Source organism: Metarhizium acridum (genome assembly GCF_019434415.1).
Source record: "Metarhizium acridum strain ARSEF 324 chromosome Unknown scaffold_572, whole genome shotgun sequence".
NCBI classification, from domain to species: domain Eukaryota; kingdom Fungi; phylum Ascomycota; class Sordariomycetes; order Hypocreales; family Clavicipitaceae; genus Metarhizium; species Metarhizium acridum.
In genome coordinates, this window is record NW_027094042.1 from 505,852 (window position 1) to 530,424 (window position 24,573).

The 24,573-nt window shown below is 51.7% G+C and overlaps 8 protein-coding genes across 8 annotated transcripts; 4 read left to right on the forward strand and 4 right to left on the reverse strand.

The window, feature by feature from the left end:
- Positions 1 to 549: 549 nt before the first annotated feature.
- On the forward strand, positions 550 to 966 carry J3458_020275 (uncharacterized protein; the record flags this gene model as incomplete). Its single annotated transcript, XM_066121942.1, has 2 exons — positions 550 to 752; positions 810 to 966. The coding sequence occupies 2 exons, from the start codon at positions 550 to 552 to the stop codon at positions 964 to 966; spliced, it is 360 nt and encodes a 119-aa protein (XP_065973120.1).
- Positions 967 to 2,332: 1,366 nt separating this feature from the next.
- Positions 2,333 to 4,070, reverse strand: J3458_020276 (uncharacterized protein; the record flags this gene model as incomplete). The annotated part of the gene is made up of 1 exon (XM_066121943.1): positions 2,333 to 4,070. The coding sequence occupies exon 1, from the start codon at positions 2,684 to 2,686 to the stop codon at positions 2,333 to 2,335; it is 354 nt and encodes a 117-aa protein (XP_065973121.1). The 5' UTR covers positions 2,687 to 4,070.
- Positions 3,057 to 3,881, forward strand: J3458_022574 (uncharacterized protein). Its single transcript, XM_066123071.1, has one exon. It carries the CDS (start codon positions 3,348 to 3,350, stop codon positions 3,723 to 3,725), a length of 378 nt encoding a protein of 125 aa, XP_065973122.1. The 5' UTR covers positions 3,057 to 3,347; the 3' UTR covers positions 3,726 to 3,881.
- Positions 4,071 to 5,558: 1,488 nt separating the features above from the next.
- Positions 5,559 to 5,981, reverse strand: J3458_020277 (uncharacterized protein; the record flags this gene model as incomplete). The annotated part of the gene is made up of 1 exon (XM_007813576.2): positions 5,559 to 5,981. One exon carries the CDS (start codon positions 5,979 to 5,981, stop codon positions 5,559 to 5,561), a length of 423 nt encoding a protein of 140 aa, XP_007811767.2.
- Positions 5,982 to 6,246: 265 nt separating this feature from the next.
- J3458_020278 (uncharacterized protein) lies at positions 6,247 to 7,245 on the reverse strand (the record flags this gene model as incomplete). Its single annotated transcript, XM_066121944.1, has 1 exon — positions 6,247 to 7,245. The coding sequence occupies one exon, from the start codon at positions 7,243 to 7,245 to the stop codon at positions 6,247 to 6,249; it is 999 nt and encodes a 332-aa protein (XP_065973123.1).
- Positions 7,246 to 10,062: 2,817 nt separating this feature from the next.
- J3458_020279 (uncharacterized protein) lies at positions 10,063 to 10,383 on the forward strand (the record flags this gene model as incomplete). Its single annotated transcript, XM_066121945.1, has 1 exon — positions 10,063 to 10,383. One exon carries the CDS (start codon positions 10,063 to 10,065, stop codon positions 10,381 to 10,383), a length of 321 nt encoding a protein of 106 aa, XP_065973124.1.
- A 2,467-nt stretch (positions 10,384 to 12,850) lies between these two features.
- On the forward strand, positions 12,851 to 13,765 carry J3458_020280 (uncharacterized protein; the record flags this gene model as incomplete). The annotated part of the gene is made up of 1 exon (XM_007813577.1): positions 12,851 to 13,765. The coding sequence occupies one exon, from the start codon at positions 12,851 to 12,853 to the stop codon at positions 13,763 to 13,765; it is 915 nt and encodes a 304-aa protein (XP_007811768.1).
- Positions 13,766 to 14,398: 633 nt separating this feature from the next.
- FMP27_6 (Protein FMP27, mitochondrial) lies at positions 14,399 to 24,408 on the reverse strand. Its single transcript, XM_066121946.1, has 3 exons — positions 23,775 to 24,408; positions 23,160 to 23,698; positions 14,399 to 22,744 (listed from the first exon to the last, which is right to left on the reverse strand). Exon 3 carries the CDS (start codon positions 18,809 to 18,811, stop codon positions 14,735 to 14,737), a length of 4,077 nt encoding a protein of 1,358 aa, XP_065973125.1. The 5' UTR covers positions 18,812 to 22,744; positions 23,160 to 23,698; positions 23,775 to 24,408; the 3' UTR covers positions 14,399 to 14,734.
- Positions 24,409 to 24,573: the final 165 nt, after the last annotated feature.

A 24,573-nucleotide genomic window follows, 5' to 3' on the forward strand; every position in this document is an offset into this window, starting at 1 on the left:
TGAAACTCGCAACCTGCCCGGTTGACGGCATCGTGAAGATGATGCATCGGCGCCCGCGATGCCAAGTCGGGAATAACTTTGTTTCGCGGCTCTACGCGGTGCAACAGACTGTGGAGCGGCTCCCAAAAAGGACTTGATGGGCGTGAAAAATAAGCCAAGTACTAGATCAATGGTACTCCGTACCGCTGCCAGGAATCCGGTGGGTGTGAAGAGCAAGCCTAGATTCCTCAGTCGCCCGGTTCGGTGTTTGCTGGCTTGGTCAGCCGCACACTCTTGGCCGCTTGCCAACCTGTCCTGGGAGATGGCCCAAGGCAGTAGCATGTCAAAAACGCTTCGTGTGTCGCCGCTTTGTCGTTTTGCGAAATACGAAAGCCCAAAGTGGCTTGTGTGGCGTTTCTCTGTAGCTTCAACACCCGACACCCAAAGCGACGAGAATACACCCGGGATGAGACGTCGTCTATATATTAAACCGAGCCATGCTGCTCTTGTCAGCGTCGACTAGAGGAAAACCACATGTAGCCTCTTCAGCTGCCTTTTCTGGAAATCACCATGGCTTTCCCCCGCGAAGACGATAAACCGGTGCTCGTCGAAAAGCGCTTCCCCGGCATTGAGGCGACGTCGTTTGACACCATGGCCGAGTCGGATACCACGCCGCTGAAGGGCCTGGCCCGGTGGCCGCGACATATTCGGTGCCCAGGGTGTCGACAGTTGTCTGTGACAAGGGTTCATCGCAAGATAAGCAGCGGTACACAGTACGTTTTCTGTACTCGTGCGTCCATATTTTGTTCCATGTTGCTAATAGAACAAAGCTTCATGGCCGGCCTGTTCTTTCTATGTAGTGTTTTGGGGGGCGTGTATCCTTACTTCTCCAAGACGTACAAGGACGCGGAGCATAGTTGTTGTCGGTGCGGGTGTAAGTTGGCGACGTATCACGTCATGAGCGGCACGGAGATTCACGTCTTTTAGACTTTAGACGGGGTAGGTCAGGAGTTGGAAGTTGCGAGACCAACCGTGGGAGTTTTGCTGAAGGCGGTTCCGGCACCAGTTGCTGTCTGGTGCGATGTAGTTTTGTTTTGTAGTATATCAGCGGTAATACGATGAAGAGCTCACTCTTTCAGAACATAACGCGGGTGTCGGCTGTTTGATTCATGACCAGTACCCTAAGTCATATACTGAAGTTATGCTCTAGATTGGCATCGTCGGGCGGGCTAGTTTAGAGTCTCTGGTGCAGGATCGTAAGTCAAGTCGGTCATGGGCCTTCTTCTAGCTCCTCCGTAGCTGTTTTCCGCTGCTGAAGAGTGAATTAACATGTTCATGGCCTCCATGTTTAATGTAGATTCTGGCTCACAGGGTCAAGGACTGGACCTTTGGTGTATTCGATAAGTTCTGTTGTGGGTGATTGAAGCCGGGGGTCTTTTTCCAAAGTACCCAGTTGGGATGCGATGGAGCATACGTACGGTCTACAAGAAGCGAAATGACTTACAAGAGTTCATAGCTTCGAATTTTCTTTTTTTTTTTTTTCGACCGCGGGATTGCAAGGTTCGTAGAGCCACGAGCCCAAGACGGTATGAACAAGGGGACCGCGTTAGAATCCCCCGCACCATAGTGCGTTTCTCGTCCTCTGGTAATTTTCATTTCAGCGCAGACTATTTGACTCGAGGCATCCGGCATTTACATGGTAAAGTTGTGGTGCACAATGTTGAGCAAGTTTGTCTCGGCCGTAGTTGTGATGGCGCCAATGTCGACAAGCCCATAGCGCACGGAATGGGAGCTTGACAGTGCTGACGGCTGGAACAAGAGCATAGAGCTTTGCGATATAACAGTCTTGACGCGCGAGGTTCGCTTGCAAGCAGCATAAACAGTGGTAAAATTTGATTCCTAAGACTCGTAATGGCACAACCCCAGGACCAATCGCCGGTCTTGGTTCACTAACATATACTTCAAGCGATACGAATGTATGATGAAGAATAAGATGGGAAGTCTTCCGATCTTCTGTCGGAGCCGCACCAGTGTGTTGTAATGGTGGCAAAAACACTGACCTAGGTGTCTCTAGGACGCCGATATCTAGCCCAGTGGCAGAAAGTCCTTGAATATTATGTACTCCATCATCACCACCACCATGTTTAGGATACTTATACAGTGCATGGTTGGTTGAAAGGGTTTTGTCTCGAAGCAACTTGAGAGGATCATATGCCAACAGGTGTATTAGGATGGTATCTTCTACGCCACAAGGGGCTGGGTTCATTTTCTTAAACAGCCAGATGCTGAATAATTGTCAAGGAGTTCTATTGACGGATTTTAGGCTTTCAAGAGAGAGATGAAACGTCCCTATTCATCGGACGAATATCTGCTCAAATCGCCGCAGTTGAACGCCCAATGTCAGGATATTGCCAACGTCCACGGGCATCATGCCAGCTATACACATTAGCAGGCTGAGAAGGGCGGCGTGCCTGAGTCTGGATTCATACGCCTGGCTCTGTACATCACTTCTCGAGAGTGACAGCAATGACTCTATATCGTTTGGCCGAGTTGAAATACCAACTTTGGCCTGCGAATCCCCTCCTCTGACACCCTCAAACGCCCTCATGGCACGCTCATACTTTTCATTATACACAGCAGCAGCATCCTCAAATACGTCTCTCATCAAATCAGCAGAATCCCACTCCTCGTACGCAAGATCGCCCATAACGCCCACCCCCTTAGCAGACACATCATCAACTCCCTACCCAACTTCCCCCAAAACACGACCCCATACCTATTATACCCCTCAAAACTTCATGACAGAAAGTACACCGACTGTATCCATAGCAAGAACACCGACTTCAACAAACGCCGTACAACCTGCCGAGAGACGTCCACTCCAAGGCCAGTTCCATACCATGCCCTCCGTTTACACCAACCAGGTAGACTTCCCAACCACAGGCCTCAATGCCAAGGACAAGAAACGTAATAACAGTAAATAGCGACACCATTGGGCCGCTGGGTGAACTGCCTAGCATCTCGTTATCAAGAGAAGGTGCTCCCGCACCACTTAAAGGGGGCAGCAGAGTCGTACAGAAATTTTTCGCCAAGATCACCACGGCGACACGTGAAAAGCGATTATGGATTGATCCAATAATTAACCTTTAGCTTATCGACCCTGTAACCCCCCTACACTGGCTTCATGCCGCCTTCGATCGAGATCAGCTCATGTCCCGCTTTCCCCGGCAGTGCCACTCACCACCATAGTACCTTTCCCCTCGTCGACAATCAAAAAAAAGCCCATCACCAACCACCCATCGACAGTCCAATCACGACCTCTTTGAGAAGACGTGTCCGCGGAGCAACCGTTGCAGTCTTGGCAGGCAATGCTGCGAGAACAAGGCACCGTTAAACGACGGATCCGTGATAAAGGCGCTCTACCCCATGGCACTGCCCCCCAAGCTTCAGCAAGACGTCAATGGTCCTTTAGGAATGAGTTCCTATGCCGTGGGACCATACCTTGGGGAACGACCGGCGTCTTATCAGCAAGACTCCTCGCAGTGTCCAGTATGCCATCGCCCCGCATGAGGGAGCTCTCCCCCAGAGAATCTGCACTCAAGACGTTTGATATCCTGCCGTTGTGGTTGTGCCGTTCGATTCGGGCCAGGGAGGTGGTTTCTAGGTCCACAGGGTTTCTTCGCCATGTGGAAAAGGGCTTGCTTAACTTGAACGTCAGAGTTTCAGAGCCAAGCCCATTTCGTTGAACGGAGTCGCAAGTATTACTGGATTGTACGCTCTTCAGATACCGTTACGTGATATCAGATATGTGCTGTAGCCTGGACAAGTTGGAGCAGTGACGTCTGGCCTGCCAGGTCGACAGAACCATGCTAACAAGACAACCGGTGTCAACTCCACGGGGCGGCATCTCGAGATGTAATGATCTAATGTGCCGAGAATGACGCCCAGTCTAAATGACGTTTTGCTTGCGACTAGAGGTCACAAGTAGACGGGTATCTCCAGGTTGACACCCTATATTCTACAAACCGCCATGGCTGGGCGAGTGAGAGGCCTGTTTGGAGAAGCATCAAGATCTGCTCCTGCCGACGCATAGCACCCGGGGGTGGGCTTCGATACACGATGCTAATCGTTAGCACGTGGATCAAGGCCCACCGATTGACGGGCACAATTTGCTCCTTTTGTTGGTCGCTGTTCCGTTGGAGGCAGTGTTTTGCGACCAGCCCGATTCTTCGTCAACATGGCCAAGCACAGGAATAACCACCCCTTCAGCCATGACTAGACTGCCGTTACAGCATGCCAATCTCTTTTGTTCACACCTCACGGACACCAGCCGAGTTGCACACTTTCAGGATGCTCTGCACGTGTAGAGATAGAGGCTAGGCCTGCTTCTCGGTCCACGGCATTCTTGTTGCTCTAGATCCATGCGCATCGACAAAAGTCTCAAACTATGACAAAGGGACCTTGTTGATTTTCTGGTTGGTATTGCATATCGCCAGTCCTTTCCCGCCCTCCTGGGCTTATGCTCACAATCTAACAAAGCAATTGTCCGTCCCCATTAGGCAAGTCGCAATATATCGGGCTGGGATGAGTTTCCGGATATGAACCCCGCAAATGGAGGGATATTATTTAGTGGACTGCGACACTCCACGGACACAAGCATCACAATAACATCGTTCATGTGAAGGGAAGAAAAGTTCAAATGGCTGCAACTAGCTGGCCGCGGGGGTGCTATCTGTGCCTTGAGGCGGTGTAATATTCCAAACTCGTCAAATCATCCACAAACCCGATAGCCGATAGTGTTAAAGCTCCATCGTCCAGCTCTGGCTAAGATGCAGCGTTGGGTAGCCATGCATCCTAAATGCAATGTGTCCAGAACTGCTTCCCCCGGAAAGGTGGTGTGGTTGCACCAATGAATGCATGGTGGTAAAATAAAAAGATCATGTCAAAAATTGAGATTGCCTTGGGCTTCCTGAGACAAGCCCTGTTCGTAAGGCAAAAAAGGTATCCTGAAAATGCTAGACCGCTTATTCATACAATGCCCTACCCAATGCCCACGCTCCCAATGCCCTAGAGAAAAAAAAACAATTGGAAAGAAAAGAAAGGGAAGGAAAAGAAAAATCACCGGCCATGCGCCAAGTTCCGTGCTGTAAGTATACGCATATACGACCCCATCTAAGAAACCAACCGGCAGGAGGTTTCCAGAATAAAAAAGAAAGAAAAGGGAAAAAAAGGAAAAAAAAAGAAACATTATGTAACAGGAATAATACCAAACTTCCCACTCTTGCCCAGATAACCGAATCACACCTGCGCGGGCAACCCGCGTCGTTCCACTCGCAGCTGAATCCAGTATAACCTTGACCGCCGGACTTGGTGGAGCCGCAAACAAATATTGTGGCAGGTAATCCCCCTGTGTGACAGTCAATAGCCAATTTCATTCTATGAAAAGGCAGATCGTCTCTTTGCTGCGAAATATGGGCCTCAAAGAGACAAAGAGATGAATCGATGTGTGAAGGAAAGCCATGAGCGTCAAAGGACCCGTGGATAAACTGCATTTGTCGTTTTCCCCTCTCGGCCAGCAACTAGTTCTCACCAAGGCGTGTGTGGGCCTTCCGTCTGATTCTTTTGCTTATAGGGCTCAAGTCAAGTTTCCGTTCCAAGACCTCAATGTCGGAATGTGGTGCCTTGCAGAATGCGCAAGCCCCAGGGGCAGAAAATATTCGTCGTTCCACTGCGTCGCTGTCCGCTCCGTCCGTGGAACCCTCAACCACATCGATGAGCCCCTTCTTTCGCAGCTCGGGTCCAGTCTCGGCATTTTCCTCGCGGCCGATTCGGTACGCTTTCCAAAATGCTTCGACAGTGGGGCCTCGGCGGATCGCGTTGCACACTTCCTCCTCCATTGGCAGATTGCTCCCACCGGCTGGGTCGCAGCTCTCCGGTCCATGGGTCTGGCCCTGGTAAAAAGCTGCTGCTGCAACGTGCCGCTGCATGAAAGCCCGCCCCATGACGTGTTCCACGACTTCCTTGGCAATGTTTAGGGTCCCGATACCCCTTGCCCTGGCACAGGCCAGAAAAACTTTTTCGCTGCGTCGTTCCCACGAAAGAGTGGTGGGCGTATTACGTACTCTGTAAGCCTCCTCTTTCAGGACGAGATGCCACGTCTCTGATCTGATGACACTAGTGCCCGTCGGAATGGCAGGTTGGGCTGTTGAGTGGCAAGACGTTCATCAGATAGTGGTATTCCGTAACAGTGCTACGGTATCGCAGCAACTAGCACGGATGCGGCAGAGGTACCCACCTTGCTGGAACACCATTCGAGCCAACTTCGTAGGGCTTCAGTGATGTTTTGCGTGGTGGGAGAGCCCAGCGAGCCCGGCCTGGCTTCTGATTATCAAGCTTTCCTCGGCGCCGCATCGCCATTTCCATTACTGCAATACGGATAAAGTCGGGATTCTCCCGCATTTCTCGTTGGCGCATGCTTGGGACGGCGAAAGCCTGTTGGCCTGGCCTGCCTGGGTGTTGATTGGGGGCGGATGCAGACTTGGACGGGTTGCCAGCAGTGTAGGGCGTGCGCGGTGACGGTGGGGCGGATTGAGAACGCTGGACCTTGTAGGTTTGCATTTGAATCGAAGCTGAGAAAGTGCCTGCGCGTGTCTTTGGCTGGGGGTCGATGTGAGCACTTGTCGTAGGGTTGAGATAGCGGCGCAATTCAGCCGATGGCATCTCCTCAGTCATCGGGGGACGTCGTTCATCCATGTATGGAACATTCGGGTCAATTGTGAGAATAGACCGAGTGAGAAAGTCATCTGGCGGAATGGACGGGAAGTTGATGCTTGAAAAAGACTTGGCTGCCGAGCGCAAGGCCCGTAAAGAAGCTGTCAAATTTGATTTGAATGCAGATCGCAGCGGTTTAAAAGGCTGCAAGAATGAAGTAGAGCCCTCATCTGAAAGTTCGGCAGCTGGCGTCTCCAAATCTTCTAGGCCAAGGTTGTCAACAACCGCAAGAGGATGCTCCTCGGCACCATCTTCGGATGGTGATCGAATAGGTTCCAAGGACCTGCGTACCGGGCTGTGCTTACGCCGCGCCGAGATGCCAATGCTTGCAGGCGTATCAACCGAAGAGCACACGTCGGTAGCAAAGGACTCCCCTCCGAGCGATGGAACAGAGTCTGCGGAAGTAGTCCTGGCAAGCATTGAGCCCATGTTGCTCTCAGTGGCGCTTAAATCATCATCCATCAAATCCTCTGGCGGCGACAATAGTAAGTCCATGGGTCTCCGACTGAGAGACAAGCTAAGCTCTTTTTCCGATACATGCTGGTCGTTCACAATCTCATCAACGGTAAGAGGCGAATCGGCCTTGCGTCTTCGTCTTTGGGGATCGCGGGATGTCAGTCACAGCAAGGAGGGCTGCAACAGACGGCGAAATTGAATCTGGAGGATGAAAAATTCTGGGGTTTCGTCGATGATGTGATGTTTCTAGCTTTGCATGGTGACGGGCGTCATGATGGCTTCGCTTGGGGATCTGGACAGGACTCGTCGGCGTTGTCGGTCTACGCAGACTGGTGGTGGTGCCGGAGAGACTCGACTGAGGTAGCGTAATGCTCGCTTCCCAGTTAACTGCGGCTCGTATTGACATTGCAGCATGAAAGTCTGAGGATGCTGAGCTGGTAGATGAGCAACTCGAAGAGGTCGAGTCGACGGCTTGGATGGTGACTGTAACTGCGATGTCTTGTTCGTCTTGGACGTCTTCGGATGTGCCCGGCGCATACTTGGGTGCTAGCCGGCTACGACGTAGAGCAGATGGCTCAACACTAAGCGCGTCGTATGAGATAGGTTTTGCCGAGATCGTCTGTTTATGAGAACGGTATGCTTTGGAAGGGTGAGAAGGGGAGGGAGAAGACGGGGCGGGCTGCGCCGGGTAACTTGAGAATAAGAAGGATCTCATTGTTCTGGGAGGGAGTCGAGATAGCCACAACAACTGACGGGGGCATGCTTGTACGGCAAACTGGACGGGTTGGATAGGCCAACTACTTTGCTACACACACAATAGACCAGGGCCAAAATGACCACACTTGGGTAGCAAAAAAGTGACAACCTGGAGCAGTGTGGCTCTCGGGTTTCAGGGGACCGATGTCCTGGGACGGGGGTCCTGAGTCGCCAAAGAGTTGAAGGTCAACACACAGCGGTGCAGCTTCCGGCTTCCCGTGTATGGCTCACGCAGCTGGAGCCGATGGTCGTGTGTAGGTAGGCAGGATTCTGATACGTAACGAGCGAGGGCCTGCGGTCTCCTGTGGTCGACAGCAAAGGCTCCACAAGAACAGGACAAGGATATCAAACCCCGATAAAGGCAGGTCGTCCCAGCCAACCGCAGCTAATCAGAAGCCGTCCAATTCGAGGGCCGCAGCGAAGAACAGCGAAGAACAGAGACGGCGATTACGTGACTGTATGTACGCAGCCTGCTCTGGCTGGCGATAAGGTCGCTGCTGGACGACGTGCCTTGCAGCGGCAGTGGCAGCGGCAACGGCGACGGCACTGCTCTCTCCGGTCAAAGAGGCTGAAAGACGCTGGTATGACTCGGCGACAGAGACCAAAAGTGAATAAAAGAAAGTTAAGTTTGGGAAGCGACACGAAGCAAAAGAAACGGGGGGATAAGCCTCAAAGATAGCGAGGAGGCAGCACTTGGTTCATTTGCCTTTGCGCTTCGTGTGCTGGGCTAAGCGACTACTCCGTAATTTCGAGTGACGCTGGTGGACGACTGAGGCGCCAGGGAATGACTAGTTGATAACGCTGTGAGAGGGAGGGGTGGCTTTTGGCTGATATGGCTGTTTGGGTTGTTCGCCCCGTTCGATCCGACATCCGTTATCAGCGAATGGCGTACCGACGAGCTGTATGTGTGCTTTGGGGAGCGGAGAAGCCGACGGGCGATAGCTATTCGAGGGAGGGCAAAACAAGCCAGAGGCTGACAAGCAACGGCCGGATAGCAGCACTTGAGCCCAAGCCCACAGGGTCCCTTGATCTCTTGATGCTGTGCTAGTCAGCCAGGCAAATAATTGGCCAGTCAAGCAGCTGGTTCCGTTGAGCCGTCAAGTCGTGGCTGAAGGAGGCTGAGAGGTTGAACAGCCGAACAAAGCATTTGAATGTTCACACGACAATCGTCATGGGTTGTCGAGAGTCGTCGAGGGTTGCCGAAGGGGTTCAGATGTTCAGCCACGGCCAAGGTTGTCGAGCGACAATCGGCGGCCGGCAGTAGGGAGGGGCAAGCGAAGGAGAATGTATGTACGGAGTGCGCATCTTGGCAAAAACGAGGCGGGACCACGCCGGATCTGAGGGTATTTTGAAGTGTTGGCACGACAGCTCTGCAACTGATTGACGGGTTCATGCTGGTACCCCAGATAACATCCAGAGCCGGTCCCTCCCAGCCCTGGCGCCCTGGCTTGGGCCAGTCGTCCAAGGCTGCCATGTTCGGCTGCCCATCCTTCTTCGAAGGAAGGCGCCGCCTTGCTCTGGACAGAACAGCCTTCCCTCATTCGGGACTGGACATAGTTTAGGTACCTACCGTAGGTTCCTGGGTACGAGTAGTCAACGGCGCTTTGCCCCGTACGGCAAGGGCGAGACGAGCCCAAGAACAAAGTGCGAACGGGCAGGAAGGATCCGTTGACGTTGTGCTATCCACGTCCAATTGGACGATGCAAACGGCATTTGGCCGCCGAAGGTATCGTAGCATCAGGTGGCACGCAAAGTTGCACCCTAGTATGCTAGTGTGTACCTACGCCTCTGGCCGGCACACAATTCGTCATCGACTGAACACTCAAAGACGTCAACTTTTGGTTCCATTCAGCAAGGCTATCACATATCATCAACGATATCCCCGGTCCCGACATTCCAGTCAACGCACACCACGACTACCCTTCCTGCAGCTTCAGTCACCTCGTGAAAATTTCCACAATGCTGGTGACAACAAAAAGGGGAGTCAGCCGGTTTGAATCGACTCATGATGTTTTGGGCATCTAGCGCACCGAGGGCTCCGACACATGGCCAAAACACTCAAGCAGCTAGACAGCCAGGCAGCAAGCAGGTCCCCTGAAAATGCTGAGCATGAGACTTGAGACACCAGCTGACCCAGAGAAAAAAAAAGAAAAAAGAAGAGGAAGAGAGAGAGAAAGATGGGGTATTGTCGACACCAAGATTATTGTTGGCTTTCGGCTCGGCTGGACAAACGTCGGGGACCCCCACCATCCCAATTACGCTGATCCAGCCAAGAAGAAAAACCCGTCAAGTCCGATGTGCCGCTGGTTGAAAAAGAAGCTTCTGGAGAACAGACACGATATCGGACCCATAACACGCAGTACAATTACCATCTATCAAATATTGTCTTTGTCGAGTTCGCCGAGTTCTCGCATGCGATAAGCCGACGAACGTGCGGCGTACTTGCTGAGGCCGGTCATAACTCTACGTCTAAGGTTGTTGGCTTTTTCGCAAGCCCGCGCCCGAGCGTTTCCGGATTCCAGACTGTTTCTCGCACTTCTGGTCTCCCCTCGCTAGGATCATCGTCAGGTGACTTTCGTTCGGTTGGCATGCCCCCAAGTTGCCGCCTTGTTCGATGGCGCTAATGGAGTTGGAGGGAACCCCCCCCCCCCGTGAACATCCGCGAATACTACGTACTTGAGGCTAGGCTCTTGAAGAAACAAACCAAATTGCAACTTGTCCCCGTTGGGTAGCAGTCTATTGGCTGATTACAGCAACTTATTCCACGATGTATCATATTTGAGTAGACACAAGAGTACACAGCATGTTCGCTTGGCATTGGCGATATCCATTTCGGCTAGTTAGTTGATGGCCTTGGGTTTGTACAATCCGAGCCATGAAGCAACTACGACGACAGGTTCATGGTGCTTATCAAACGGCAGCCAGTTTGCACACCGTCACAGCGCCCCCCCCCCCCTACAACTGTAGTAATTTAGCTATACGACAACAGCCGGCAACCAAGGGCAATGTGAATGACTCATGTCGCGTGTACGGCACCGTAATGGTTCACATCACTGATGCGGCCCGTCGGTGATCAGTGTTTCTTTTGCGAGTTGACACTCTGCTTGAGCTAGGACAAGCAGGGACGCATCTTTAGACCACGTCCCTTCTTGGAGGATCCCCAATGTCACTCGCGGGTAGAGAACAAGGAATGTATGCTGCGCCGTGGGCCGTGCCAGGGCCTCTCTCTTGATCATGGTGAACTTTTGTAAGCAACATGATCAAGGAAGTCGGCGTGGGTCGGCGTTCATCATTTTCCAACGTCTCGATCGATCGTTGGTTCCCGTCTCTGTCTCGACCATGCCACATGCTTAACACATGACGCGAAGCGCAGTTGCCCGTTCATCCCGCCAGTGTGACAACTTTGTTGGGTGGTTGCTTGGATTATGCAGGCCGACGTTTGGTTTCCAATCTTGCTTCTGCCTTGGCCATTGTCATTCGACAAAGGTGCTCGCAGACTCTAAGCGACTCGGCTCATGACAGATGATGCTTATCACTGACGTCCCATTTGCTCCAGCGTATTATTATCATGCCGTCATACCCACCGCGATGCACAATGCGGGGGAAAGAAAACATGGAGGGAGGGCTCCACGACGGGGCTGCCTGCAGGGTCTCAAACCGATTTCCCCTTTCCAGCTTCGTGACCCTGCTTGCTTGGCAGCCCCTTCCTCTGTCTGTCTCCGATATAGATGTGATCGAGTTGGTAAAGCCGTCGAGTTACCAGCTATAACAATAGCTTTGCTGAGGAAGATGCTGCCCAAGTACGCACTGGACGCGCTCGCGAAGTGAGAGACGACTCAGACGAGTGTGGCAGTAGGCCTTCCTTGTCTTTGTATGGACGAGCCTCTCGATTTGAGGGGAAACAGCCTTCTGGGATGCTAGCTAGAGCAAGGCAGACTTTGATGATCGGCCTAGTCTAATGTGACGAGGTCATCAGCCACATGATGGAACCTATAAACATTCCATAGAGCCCACCGAAAACCCAGCAGAGATCAGGTGCATCAAATCCTTGGCTTGGTCGCCGCTACGCTTCTCGCCATTTACGCCACTTGGTTCTGACTTTCTAACACCATTTCCCCTCGGCTCTTATTCATCTGTCATGTTCTGGAGAGATAACTACCAACAACCCTGGCGGCGGAAAGTCTATCCAGTCCTTGAGGAATCGCGGTCCAAAACGAAAGCGGGTGTGTAGCAACCATGTCGAGCCTTAATTCTGGTTGACACTCAAGTCTCTGTTTTATTCGTAACCATGTCCAATGTCGCCCTGCGCCTATAGGCATACCCAAACTGGTCGTCCGTTTCCTGTCGGGATTTCATATGTTCTCTCTTCTGCCCTACCACTGAAGGTCTTCAAAATGCTATGCCGCCACTACGATGACACTACGATGAGGGAGGGGATCTACTGCACACATCATGTTCAAGCCGAAAGCAAGGAAATGCAGTGACAAAGGATACGAGCGTATGGACAATAAGCACCAGACGCAAAAGGAACAAGCGCAGACATACATTTTGGAAGCCGCTTGTCGATGTGGACCAAGTAACCAGCTTTTAGGGTCCAGTAAACCAGGCCTTTCATCTCTTTTTATGAATCCTTTTAAATAACGACGAATAACCACGTCCTTGTTGAAATATTCACACCCTCCCGCGTGAAACTCTCCGGAACGGCCGAAAAAAAAAAGGTGATAAGAAGCAACGATGCTCCTTATCCTTTAGCAAAACACTGTCTGGTCGCAGGAGCAGCGGCGACATGTTACTGTGCATCAGGCGCTTGGAATCCATCGCCAGTGTCCTGATTAAGAATAGGCATCTAGCAAAACAGGTCAAAAACGTGTCCTTGACCGTCGTCAACATGAATTGCGATCCTGACCCCCCCTTTATAACCGACGGAGATATGCAAGCCCTCGCACCATTGCTGCCAGATCTCCAAAAGCTGGCAAATAAGGAATCCAACTGCGCAGCATTGCTCCCTGTAGCAGAGGGCGACAACATCATGGATGCATTCTTGGAGGCCCTCCTTGCCCTTTTCTCGAATGCCAAGCAGATAAAGGTGGAAATGCAAGCGACCTTGCGTGGCTTCCCTCGACTTTTGCGGCTCGCAAGCCATCTGGATTTGCCGGTAGGCCTGACCTTGAATCTGCCACGCCCAAGCTGGCAACTTGAGGAGTTTTTGGGCTGGAGATTTGGGAGAGAAAATGGCACTTCAAACTTCACTCTCCATCTGGAGAAGAGCGCCTTGTGCTTGTACCGCCACATCATACAAAGTGCCACAGCTCACGACCTCGCGTTTCTCAGAATCACAGCGGGGAAACAGACCTTGCCCCTGGATGTTGAGGACATTGTTTCGGCGTTCAGGACTCACAAAACCATCAGGACACTCATCTTGGATTGGACTCCTTGGCAGTCGGGCGATCCGTCGGAGCCACATCCAAAGACCGCCAGTTTTCCGCTGCGCAGCTATTTCTCGCTCAAAGGCCTCCAAAATCTCCAACACTTCACGGTAAGCTCGCGTGTACTCAAGGCAGCTCTGATGGAACCGTCCAGTGGCTCTTTCGCTCACATGCTTCCCAAGTCACTGAAAATGCTGTTTATTTCTGGCGATTGTGAGGATTGGCAAATTGCCGCGCTACATGACCTGGTCCGAGGCAAGCATCTGCCCAACTTATCCCGCGTTGGGGTCGGCAAGATTGTTGGATGGGGGGATTTGCTGCTAGAGTGCCATCGTGAGATGAGAGCCGCTGAGATTGAATTTCTGATCAATCCTTGAGCGATCGCGGGAATCGGAGAGTTCAATTTATTGTTGGGGGGGGTTTCTTGGGGGCCGAGGGGGTGGATGACGAAGGAGCGGCTTGTATTGGCGAGGTATTTGAGGCATGTTTTTGCCGTGTCGGCTTCGCCTGCTGTGTCCCTGGGCGCTGGCTGGTGAAGAGTTTCCTGGAAGCAGAGAGTGAGTGAGAGACAATGTTTAGTGAGTGAGACGTCGGCTGCAGACCATTGGATTAGTACTTTCAGGTATTGGGGGTGACGGGCGAAATATACAGCTTTGTGCAAGGGGGACATGATGATGTTGATGAAAGGCAGAGTAGATGCCCCAAAGTGACAATTATCATCGGGCGAGACTTCTGCGATGGGATTTGATGTGGTATTTAGACAAAGCATCAATGGCTTATATATCCCCAGACCAAGCTCGCAGGAGAACACGATGCCATCCTCTGCGGACTGCAAACACCTCCTGTGAAGTTCTCTGTGAACCATGAGCCACGGCGGATGTTGAAGAATCGGGGGATTCGGATTATGTCTTCTCGTCCAAGTCCGTACCACATCATTGCAAGCAACTACCCGTCCCATCAGTATACTCTGTCGCAGAAAACTGTAATTTTCATCAATAAATGGCAAAAGGGGGTAGCAAACTTGCCAACCAGGCCGGCACCCACAACACCAGCTACCCGGTAAGCATTTGCAAGGTCCTCGCGGCTCAACAGACAACAACTCAACACAGCAGCACCTTTCACAACTCTGCGGAGACTCGCAAAGGATCTGACAAAACAAACGAGAGTCAAGCTCAATGACTAAATGACTATCCCATCCTATGCACAGCTCACATACAATGCATATTCCCCAAAAGCACAAAAAGCCGCCTTTTCCACTGGCCTCCTGTAAGCCAACGAAACAACGCCTTGCTCAAAACAAAAAAGTTATACATGTATATATGTAAGTATACCAAAACGGCCACTCCTCAGCCCGGTTTAGTCCGCCCTTGTGCCCAACTCAACTTCTTCCCACGCGGGGTTTTCCCATCGTTTGTACTTTCATCATCCCCAGTAATATCATTGCTCTCGTCTGGTACGTCGCTATTTTCGCGCTTACGGCCCGTAAAGACACTGAGTCTGTCTCTTAGTGAGGGGGTGCCGGCTCTGCGACGATCTCCCGATTCGGCGCTCCCTGCACTCGTGGAGGGCCGACCATCTCCTGCGCTGACATTGCGGAGCACCCGGCGGTGGTTGGAGTTACCAAAGCCGTGGCTGGAGGAGGGACGCATCAAGTCAATACCAGCTTCGTTACGCCCTTCGATTGGTGTCGGGGGAGTGGTCATGGAAAGGAAACTTGGTGCGCTGGGGCCATTATGTGATGAACCGCCGGTTCGGTAAGACCGACCGCTAGCCACGCTGCTACTACGGCTAGCAGATCGAGGCGCCGGTATGCTACTGTGTGTGCTGCCGGCGCGTGTAGACCGCGGCGGAGAGCGAGAGTAGTCGATTGGCGAAGTCTCATAGAAGCTGGACGAATCGTCGCTATCGTTGATGCTCGCAGCGTAATGCTGGGAAGAGCTTGAGGTCGTGATCACGACAGAGCTGCTTGCCATTTCTCGTAGCTTGCTGCGCTGCTCCGCGTTAGGTCGGTGCTTGGAGAACTTGTTCCCAATGATGGCACCTGTGTGCGAAATCAAGGCCTTTACCACGGCTTTTTTCAGAGCAAGCGCCAGATCCAGGTTGGACCACGTCTTGTTTTGCCACTCAATCGTTGGGAGTCGAAACACAAAGTCATGGACGTCTTCAAAGTTGCGTTGATCTTTGCCCTTGTAGCTCAGGCAGAGAACCACCGACGGCATCCGAATGTATGCAAACGTCATGTAGTTGTTCGCTCGGTTAATCATCTTAGTGAGGTCATCCGATTGCTGCTTGTCTTCGGTCTGCGACTTTCCGCCTCGCCAACGAGATCCCTTCTTAGTTTCGGTGGAGTCCTTGCTGTCCTTGGACGAGAACCCCGTGGAGGATCGTACCATCATGCCTGGTCGAGGCGCGCCGATTCCTCGGAGTGATTCGTGAGACGCCTTCTTGGATATCACCGTCTTTCCCGTGTTTCCAGAGCGGAACAGTCTGAACGCATGGCCGCCTCCCTCGGAGCTTTTGACGCTGAGAGCCTTTTTCGGGCTGCTCTCCTGGGCGTTGTTCGATGTCAGTGTCGGTCTCAGGCGCAGTTCCAGTGATCCCGCTCGCGTATTGAACCCAGAGGACTCCTTGTCCGCCGCTGGAATGCCCAGACGACTGGTTGAGCTGTTCGTAGACTCGACATCAACTTCGTCTGTGCTAGAAGCTTGATGCTTAACCATAAGAGGTGAGTCGTCCTTTGCCCCCTTGTCTTTATCCATGCCAGGGAAGATGTACTCAAACAAACGTTTACCCGCTTCTCGCTCTAGTTGCACCTTCATTGGCACAAGTTTAACCTCGAAGCGATCCATCACAGGAATGCCTGCTATTGATTCGAGCATGTGCCAGTACACCCGAATCATGTCTTGCTCAGTGTCGCCTGTCATGGTGTTTCTGTCAGATTCACTGTACGGTGCAATAATCTCTGGATACGTGGCGTCAGGTAGTAGGTTAAGACCGAGGACTTTTCCGACCCGAATAAGATTCATGTGAGAGCCATCAGAGTTGTCGGTCCGATCGTACTCGACATCCTTGAGTTGCAGCTCAACAAGTGGCTCTGCAGAGTCTTGGATGAGATGCCACACAATGTCTCGCGCAGAAATACTCCACTTCAATAACGCACTGGTGTCGCTGTCGATTTCAAATTTGCGCTGAGACGTTGTAATAGCCTTCATCATGAAGAAAAGTTCATCTTCACAGCTTGCCAAGTCTCGTTCTAGGGCGAGTCTGTCTTCCCAGCCCTTCTTATCCAGGTATTTAGAGTAGACCTGGAAATGGTGCTTGATGTCCTCCAATTGTCTGATACGCTCCTGGAGTTTCTGCACCATCCGCGGTGTTCCACTCAAATCGCTGAAGTCAGATGCGAGCATTATCTTCTCAAGTCGCTCACTACGGGTCTTTTCCAGCGGCTCACTATACATCAGCAGGTCCAGCACGATGACGTACATGGCATAGTATTGAGAACTGTTGCAAAGTGCTCGTGCTTGTGGAAATTCAACCCAGAGATTGTCCGATCGGCATTCGGCAATTTCGCTCGAGGCAACATCCTCTCCACCATCTTCGTTGACCTCGTCATTGTACTTCAGACGCAAGTTGTTGTATTTGTCATAACGAAGCATGGCAGATGTCTTCTGAACAACACGTTTAAAGCCAAAAGGATCGGTCTGGAAATTGAACATTACCTCCATAGGAACCCATGGCGGCCAAGCAGACCCATTCGGTGCGCCATATTTGCTGCCTGCATACATGGAAACCAAACTCGTCAGGAACCATTTTTGATGGGTAACAAAGAACTGCGTACTGTCCATGTTTACGAGAAAACGGCGCTGAACCAGGCCGCTGACAGTATCAGAGATTCGTTCCTTGTCCATGACCTCGAGCACCTTGAGCTCCATACCCTTGGCGGTGACAAGAACTACATGTTTTTTGTTCTTTTCGCTTTGGAGCTGAATTTGCGGAGCTATCAATCGAACATGGTAGCTGCTTTGTGGGCTGAATTCCTTCGCAATGCCGCCCTCCAAGTCTTCGATCGAACCACAATTCACGTCACCGTTGACGTCGAAGCTAGTGTCTGTGAAGCGTTTGCCGTCCTCGAGAATACTTTTTATGCGATCCTCGAGGTCCGTAGCGCTATGTTTTTCCGGTACACTAGGACTGGGTGACGACGTACCACCCGTCCTGGTTGAGGGGGCATCGCCTTTGGCAGTCTTGTTGGCCTTTGCCCTGCTCTGCTCTTCAACAATATCCAAGATGAATTTGACGGCGGGCCGTGACAGGTAATAGACGAAACCACGTCGTTGGCTGTTTTGGTGAATGTATCGGAGCACAATATTTCGCAGCAGATTGTTCCATTTCAGCTGCAAATTGTGAATGACGAATCGGTTCTTGAACTTGCTTTCAAATTCCGCGGTGGGTGGCATATCAACAAGATCTTCGGAACTTGATGACGATGGCTCTGACGGTCTTCTATGCCCATTGCTGCTTGCGCCGACTTTGTTTTGCATCTGGTCGAGCATAGTTTTCAGGAATAGTTCCTTGTCTTTGAGAACGCTGACATGCTTCTTTAGTGCGTCGAAATTCTCTACAAGCTCGGGTTCCTCTCCGTTGGTTTGGATCACCCTCAACTCTGCCTCGCCAATGTTTCGGGAGTGTGTCTGCATCTGAATGGCTAGTTGATCCAGTCGTTCTTGGATTAGCTGGCTCTGGACTCGTCTTGGGTCGTCGTCATGTGTCATGATGCAGAAATGTGTGGGCTCATTGCCAAATGGGCTTGTTCGTGTCGGGTCGCCAGCAATAATACCTCCAATGTCCGTTTGTCGGAAATATGTCAGACGAGGGGCAAATGCAAGCGGTAAAATCTTGGTATCAGGATGAGGTTCGGTGGGTAGAATCCAGTCCAATTCTACGAAATCATCCATGTCGATCCAACTAAAGTCGTTATCAGGGATGGTGAATCGAGACAAGTCAGGCTTATCATCCTGCTCAGTGATTAGAGTGGAAACGGAGCCCTTCCTGATGGCCTCTGTAGTGGTGCCTCGTAAGCTTGCTGAAACAGCACGAACATCCGCATTGGTGAGATCAAGTTGGGCTGCGTGAATCTTAATCCCAGACGTCCTACTCTGTGTGCTCTTTCCCTTGGCAAGTGTGTTAAACTCTTCTCTTCGTTGGTGAAGGTCAAGCATGAAGCTGTCAAAGCGAACTTTTAAGCCAGTCGCGGAAACAGCGTTCTCAGCGTAATCTTCGGCATCCTTATGTTTGTAGATGTGGCTAAGAAACAGGGGAGCCAGCAACAGGTTGTACTTGACTGTGGCAAGATGCCTCCCAAACTTTTTGCTACTCTTCTCCCGCCCAGGCCAGAGGTTCCCTTGTCGAATAGGGAGTGACATTGGCTGACCAAACAGACCCCACCACTGGAAGAAATGGGTAAAAAATCGCGGAGTAAGATGGACCGTGTTGTAGCTCCTAGATAGGCTCTGTTTTCTCAGACATCCAGTCTCGGTCGACGGGTGCACGAACTGCGATTGAAAGATGAATATGTCGACTTCTGAATCCCCTCAAGGCGTCATACGGCAGACCATCCGGATCAGGTTTCGCGTAGATTGGATTTTTCAGCACTACTTCATAGTGAGGCTTGAATGAGAAACTTCTCTCTCCATTTTCGATGGCACGCTCAAACAACAGACCCGCCATCCACTGTACTTTGCCCGAGAGTTTCATAATCACCTTCTTAAAAATGGCGCTACCGGCGCATGTATCCTCAATCACACGTGCACCCCCGTGGTCATGTCGACGGGCAGCTTCGCGAATTTGGTGGCTGTAGTCAGGGATTGCAAGCACGTACTCGCCACTATCCACAGTCATGAATCGTTTAGGGTTGTCCTCGGCGTTAATGTGCCACCTAATGTCATTGCGCCAGCACATTAAGAACCCGGCACCATTTCCAGTTACTAAGTATGGGTCCCGAGTGCCCTTAAGAGACAAGTGCATGTCACCATCCCCCTTCCAGGCCACATGGACACGGGAATGTGTGTTGAGACGAAGTTTGTCCCAAAAGCCGACGCGTTCTGATGGGTCGACTTGTGGCTTCGTGAACGACTCAATGACCATCATCATATCCTGAATGGCGGGTTGATAGCACGGACCCCATGTAATTCGTGTTGGTAGGGCCGTGTTGATGTCCATAAACATTTCTGAAAACGACTTGACTGGCCCAATGGTTCTCCGGACTTCAATAGCAAAGGAACCTTCGTTGGAAGACTTAGGGTCGCTACATCGTGGAGGCACAACATTGACTCTGACTTTCCTTGTCGACTCATGGCCTCTAAATTCTTCCGCCAGCACAAAATTAGCCTTGAGAGACACGGACTGCAGCCTTGACGACTGTCCAGTTCTGAGACCTGGGATATGCAACAAGGGCAGCGGGTAGTCGCGCAATGTCATGCGAGCTTCACCCATTTGAATTGCAACGTGCATGGGCACGAGAAGCCCATACTGCATATCCTTTGGCATTCCCTTGCCAACCGTATGGATAAAGTTGGGCAAATCCTTCATTGCAAAGGACGGTTTGTCAATCATGAAGTGAAGCTCCGATATCAGTACTGACAAAAGGGCAGGGCGCTGAGGAACCTCTAGGATATTTTCCGTCTCTTCCACATCATCAGGTAAAAGATCAGAGCCCCAGAAAGTCTCACGCAACTCACGCATACTCTTTCGTGACGTTTCGTAAGCCCGGTCAATGCGCTTTTTCCAGGACTGCGCGTTGAACCTGTGGAGAGCAGTCTGAGCCTCAGCTTCAGGCAATTTCGCATTTCCATGGATGCCAACATGTTCTCGGTCGGGGTCATATCTAGGCATGGTGCCGCCTTTAATCTCGTGACCAGTATCATCGGCCTTGTAGGCATCTGCGCTTCTGCTTCTGAACCACGATGAGGCTGAATGCTCTCCACGGCCACAAGGAAATGTCGATCGAGCACGAAGCTTTCCTCCGCCTTTTCGCAGTTCCTCATCCTGAACTTTCCTAGATTTGGCTTCAAAAGCTTCTTCCCGGGCCAGTCGTTGGGTTTGCTCCACCCGACCCGTACGATAGATGATGCCTAGTTTCCATTCAAATGCACCATCTTCGAGCTCAAAGAGAAAGCTCCGTGAGCGAACGGAGATCTTGGGTACATGTTTCGGCTCTTCGGGTTTCTTTTCCAAAATATACTCATTTGTGCCGGTTTTGAATCGATGATGAAGCTGTTTTACTGATTTTATTACGTTGATAAAGTTATCCGTGATGCGGGCAACGATGACCTCATGTGGGACAGCGATACGAAGAGCTTCCGTGGCCACGTCGAACATCCTCTCTTCCACATAGCCACCTTCGGGGGCTTTATGCTTTGACTCACGAAGATCAACACGGCCATGCTTAATACCAATCATCCTTGACCATACATTACGCATGCGTGGTGTTTCAACGTAGAGCCTAATGACCTTCGAGGCCAAAAACGGCGTCGACCATCGATGACGCCCAGTTTCGAGCCCATACACGCGCAGCATCAGCAGCGGCTCGTGGGGCATTTCTGCTTTGATTTGAACCAAGGCTGCTTTGACATCGACCGTGATTAACTCCGACGATGTCGTGGATGAGCCATCCGCATCTGGGACCCCCAAGCTACCAGGCAGCCGGAGGTGGTCCTTCTCATATATTCCGTGCTGCTGCGGCCGGGGCACATCTCGTCCAGTTCGCATGAAGGCCTTGCGCAACGTCAAAAAGGCAACACCGACTGCGTAGTGTCGGTAGAGAGAATACTGCAGCATAACGGTCTTGATTGTAGACTGTATGTGGAACATTGGGCCATGACTATCACTAGTAGCCGAAAAAGCCAGTTCAAGGCGAGGAACATTGACAAACGGCTCGACCTCGAGATGATCCGAGCCCTCGACAATTTGGGCCTCAATGCCTTTTGCATACAGCGCTAGCCGACGTCCGTCCCCGGTAGTCTGTGGCTTCTTCTTAAATCGGGGGGAAGCTGGTGACGGTGTCAAATCTGAGTCAGATTGTGTAACAGATCTGCTGTGAGTTCGCCGCCTGCCTGGCCGTCGCTGCAGACCATCTAGACGATGTGCCCTGTACTCGGCAGAGAATGAGTCTAGATGTACGGTGACACCCCTGGTATCATCTGATATGTCCTCGTCTACACCAGCTACTTCGATATTGAAGTCTGTAGCTTCAATCTGGTACCTAACGAGCCAATCAGGCAGAGATCGCAAGAAATTCTGATGCTTTGCCGTCTTGGATTTGAATCGCTTCTCCGGTTCCACATCGATGCGAAGCTGTCGAACAATTTGGCGGAGCCCGTCCGTTATCTCAGGCCGCACCATGCTAATACCAAATGATTGGATATTTCCGGTAAGCTCAACACAAACGTCAGGTCTGGCGGCTAAGTGTGCCTTCAGGTCGAAGGACTCTATCGTAATCAGGTTGAACCTATCACCAGTACAAGTCTGGTAATACAAATGATGAGACTGTAATCTCATGGCTCCGTCCAGAAAATAGTGCATATCTTCCATGGTTGAGTGTGATGTCTCGACATCCAATGAAACAGAGGATATTGATGAAATAATGAGGTCGAAATCATCTGGATCTTCTGTATCCTGTAACGGTTTAAGCTTCATACGAAGAACCGGTTCGTGCATGGAGAATTTGATACTGGCTTTTGGAAGGAGCCTGGACAAAACACTCTGGTTTCTTACACGTGAGGATTTCAGTGCCTTGGGTTTGGGTTGCATCATGGCAATGAGTAGAGGGAGATGGGCAGGATCGAGATCCACGGACGGCGAGGTGATGACGGAATTGGCAAACATAATATTGGCATTCTTTTCGCCAATGACGCCGTCCTCAGCCAACTGAATTGTTTTTGATGGAAGGGTGGTCCTAACTGTGGTAGTGGTCATGGGTATATACAATAGTCGTTGGGGGGTGCCGTGACCATCGTCGATTCCAACAGAAAGAGAGAGTGCGGCTGCGAGAGCCTCGTGAGCAATGTCCTTTGGTGAGAAGTACATGCGATGGGCCGGAGATTTCGGATCTAGACGGTGCAAGTCAATGCCAACCTCCTTCATGGAGGCGTTGAGGAGCATAGGCGAGCCTTCAGGCTTGACAGACTCTATCCTTTGGGTCATGCCGACAAAACTGACTGCGAATTGGACCTCCTTGATGCCCCGCAGGATTGAACTAACAAACTCCTTTGAATCTGTCACCGTCTTCATCAGATCGTCCTGTTGTGCGCCTTCATCACCCGGCTCCTCGGTGACATGAGAGAGAACAATGTCTACGGGTTCGTCAAAATCGACGGCGTTTGGTCTCCTGCGACAAGCTTTTAGTCGAGATGCGCAAGCGTTCAGGTCGTCGTACGGCACATGGACTCGTCCCAGCTTCAAGGAGATGGTAGCATCGCGAAGGCCTTGCCGCGACTCGTACAAGAAGCCATGGACATTGAGTAAGCAATGGTCCAAGACCTCGAGCGATTCGCTCCCATCAGCAGTAAACAGAACGCTGCGCAAAGATATGATCCACTCAGCTTGTCGTTGCTCCTTCTTCCTCGGGTGAAATTTGAAGAGCCGGGCGTGGTCAACAATCTTCCTCCTCGTGTCAACGGCCACGGTAAGGCTGCCGACCTGAATGCTTCCCACGTCGACAACATTTATGGTTGAGTTGGTGGCCACCACATCAATCATTCTAAGCCATCGTATGTTTGTATGTAGTTTCTTGATTCTCTCCTTGAGCTTAGCTAACCTTTCCCACGTTTCGCCTCGAGATTGAGTGTCGATGTTTCGGCGCGAGCGCTGAGTCTTGGGCGGCGGGGCAGACTCATCAGGGGAGGCCTCGCTTCCAGACTTTTCATCATGGCCACCGCCGCCGTCTTTGTTGGGAGGCTTGTGTCCATCAAGCTCGCGTACATCCACCGTGACGGCCAATTCGTTCAAAACTAGACTTATCCAAGTTGGCTGGGCAAAAGTCGGCCGGTGTATGTTGAGTCCCAGCCCTCTTACCTCGACTCTGCAGCCATCTCGAGGGGTATACGCGAGCCGGCGTAGCGACAGGTATCCAATTCGTTGGATGGAGACGCCAGTGAGGATTCGAATAACAGCGAAAAAGACAAAAGACGACAGGTACAGTAGGACGAGCACTCCCAGGAGGAAAGTCGGATTGAGAAGGGCCATGGTATGTGGATTTGTGTTTGGTCCCGAAGCTCGGCGTGTACCCGAGGCTACAACCCCGTTAACGCTGGCTGATGCGGTTCTATGACGTTAGTTTCAGGACAAAGAGTGTACCGGCACACATATCGAAGCACAGATATGACCTACGTTGTCGGTACAAGGGGTTGGTCAACCTTGAGGGTCTGTCACTGGCAGGCAGAGCAGCGGAGCGCCATGGCCAATACCAATATCACTTGTGCCAGATTTCAAGATGAACTTCGCGATGGTCGAGGTATCGAGATTGGGCCGCACTGCACGGTCGATGATCAGCGGTAGATGGCAGCACCGAGCAGCTTGGCGACACAAATTTTCCGATTGCGCACCGAGCCGAGTATGCCGGTGACCAAGGCCGTTCCCCCGGAATGTCACAGCAGAGGGGCGTGGTGAGAGTGCAAGCAGTTGGAGGAGCTGGAAGCCCAGGATACGTGGCGGATGTGTCGGGGCGGGCTGGACGGAGTCCTGGACCTCTTCGAGGGGCCGCGAGCAAAGAAAGGGATTATGGCAGCAAACAGAATAAGAGGTCAGGGAAGCCTTGCAGGCGCGGAAAGGGCTTTGTAGATAGCAACAGGAGAAGAGAAATAATCGAGGGGGGAGACCCGTCGTCAAAAAAAAAAAAAATGCACAAATAATGCTACGGAGGTCGGACATGGAGAAATAGATGGATGTACCTACGGAGTGCCAGGCAATGCCTTCAATGTTTGGTTACATCAAATAGAATACATGATCGTCGCCTGCAGTGCAGCGCTTGAGTTCGGGCGGCAGCGTGGTCTGGGGCTCAGTGGAAGGGTGGGCTGGAGCCGCTACGACTGGGTACTTGGATTCAGGGTAGCGGTACTTGTGCGATCCGAGGGCTTAGGGCCACAATAGACACCATGACGGGGCACGGGGCAGGGTGCGGGTGTACTCC

Bases quoted from the DNA above. Each gene is read 5' to 3' on its own strand.
- FMP27_6 (XM_066121946.1), bottom strand. From the start codon at position 18,811: ATGTCACTCCCTATTCGACAAGGGAACCTCTGGCCTGGGCGGGAGAAG.
- J3458_022574 (XM_066123071.1), top strand. From the start codon at position 3,348: ATGCTGCGAGAACAAGGCACCGTTAAACGACGGATCCGTGATAAAGGC.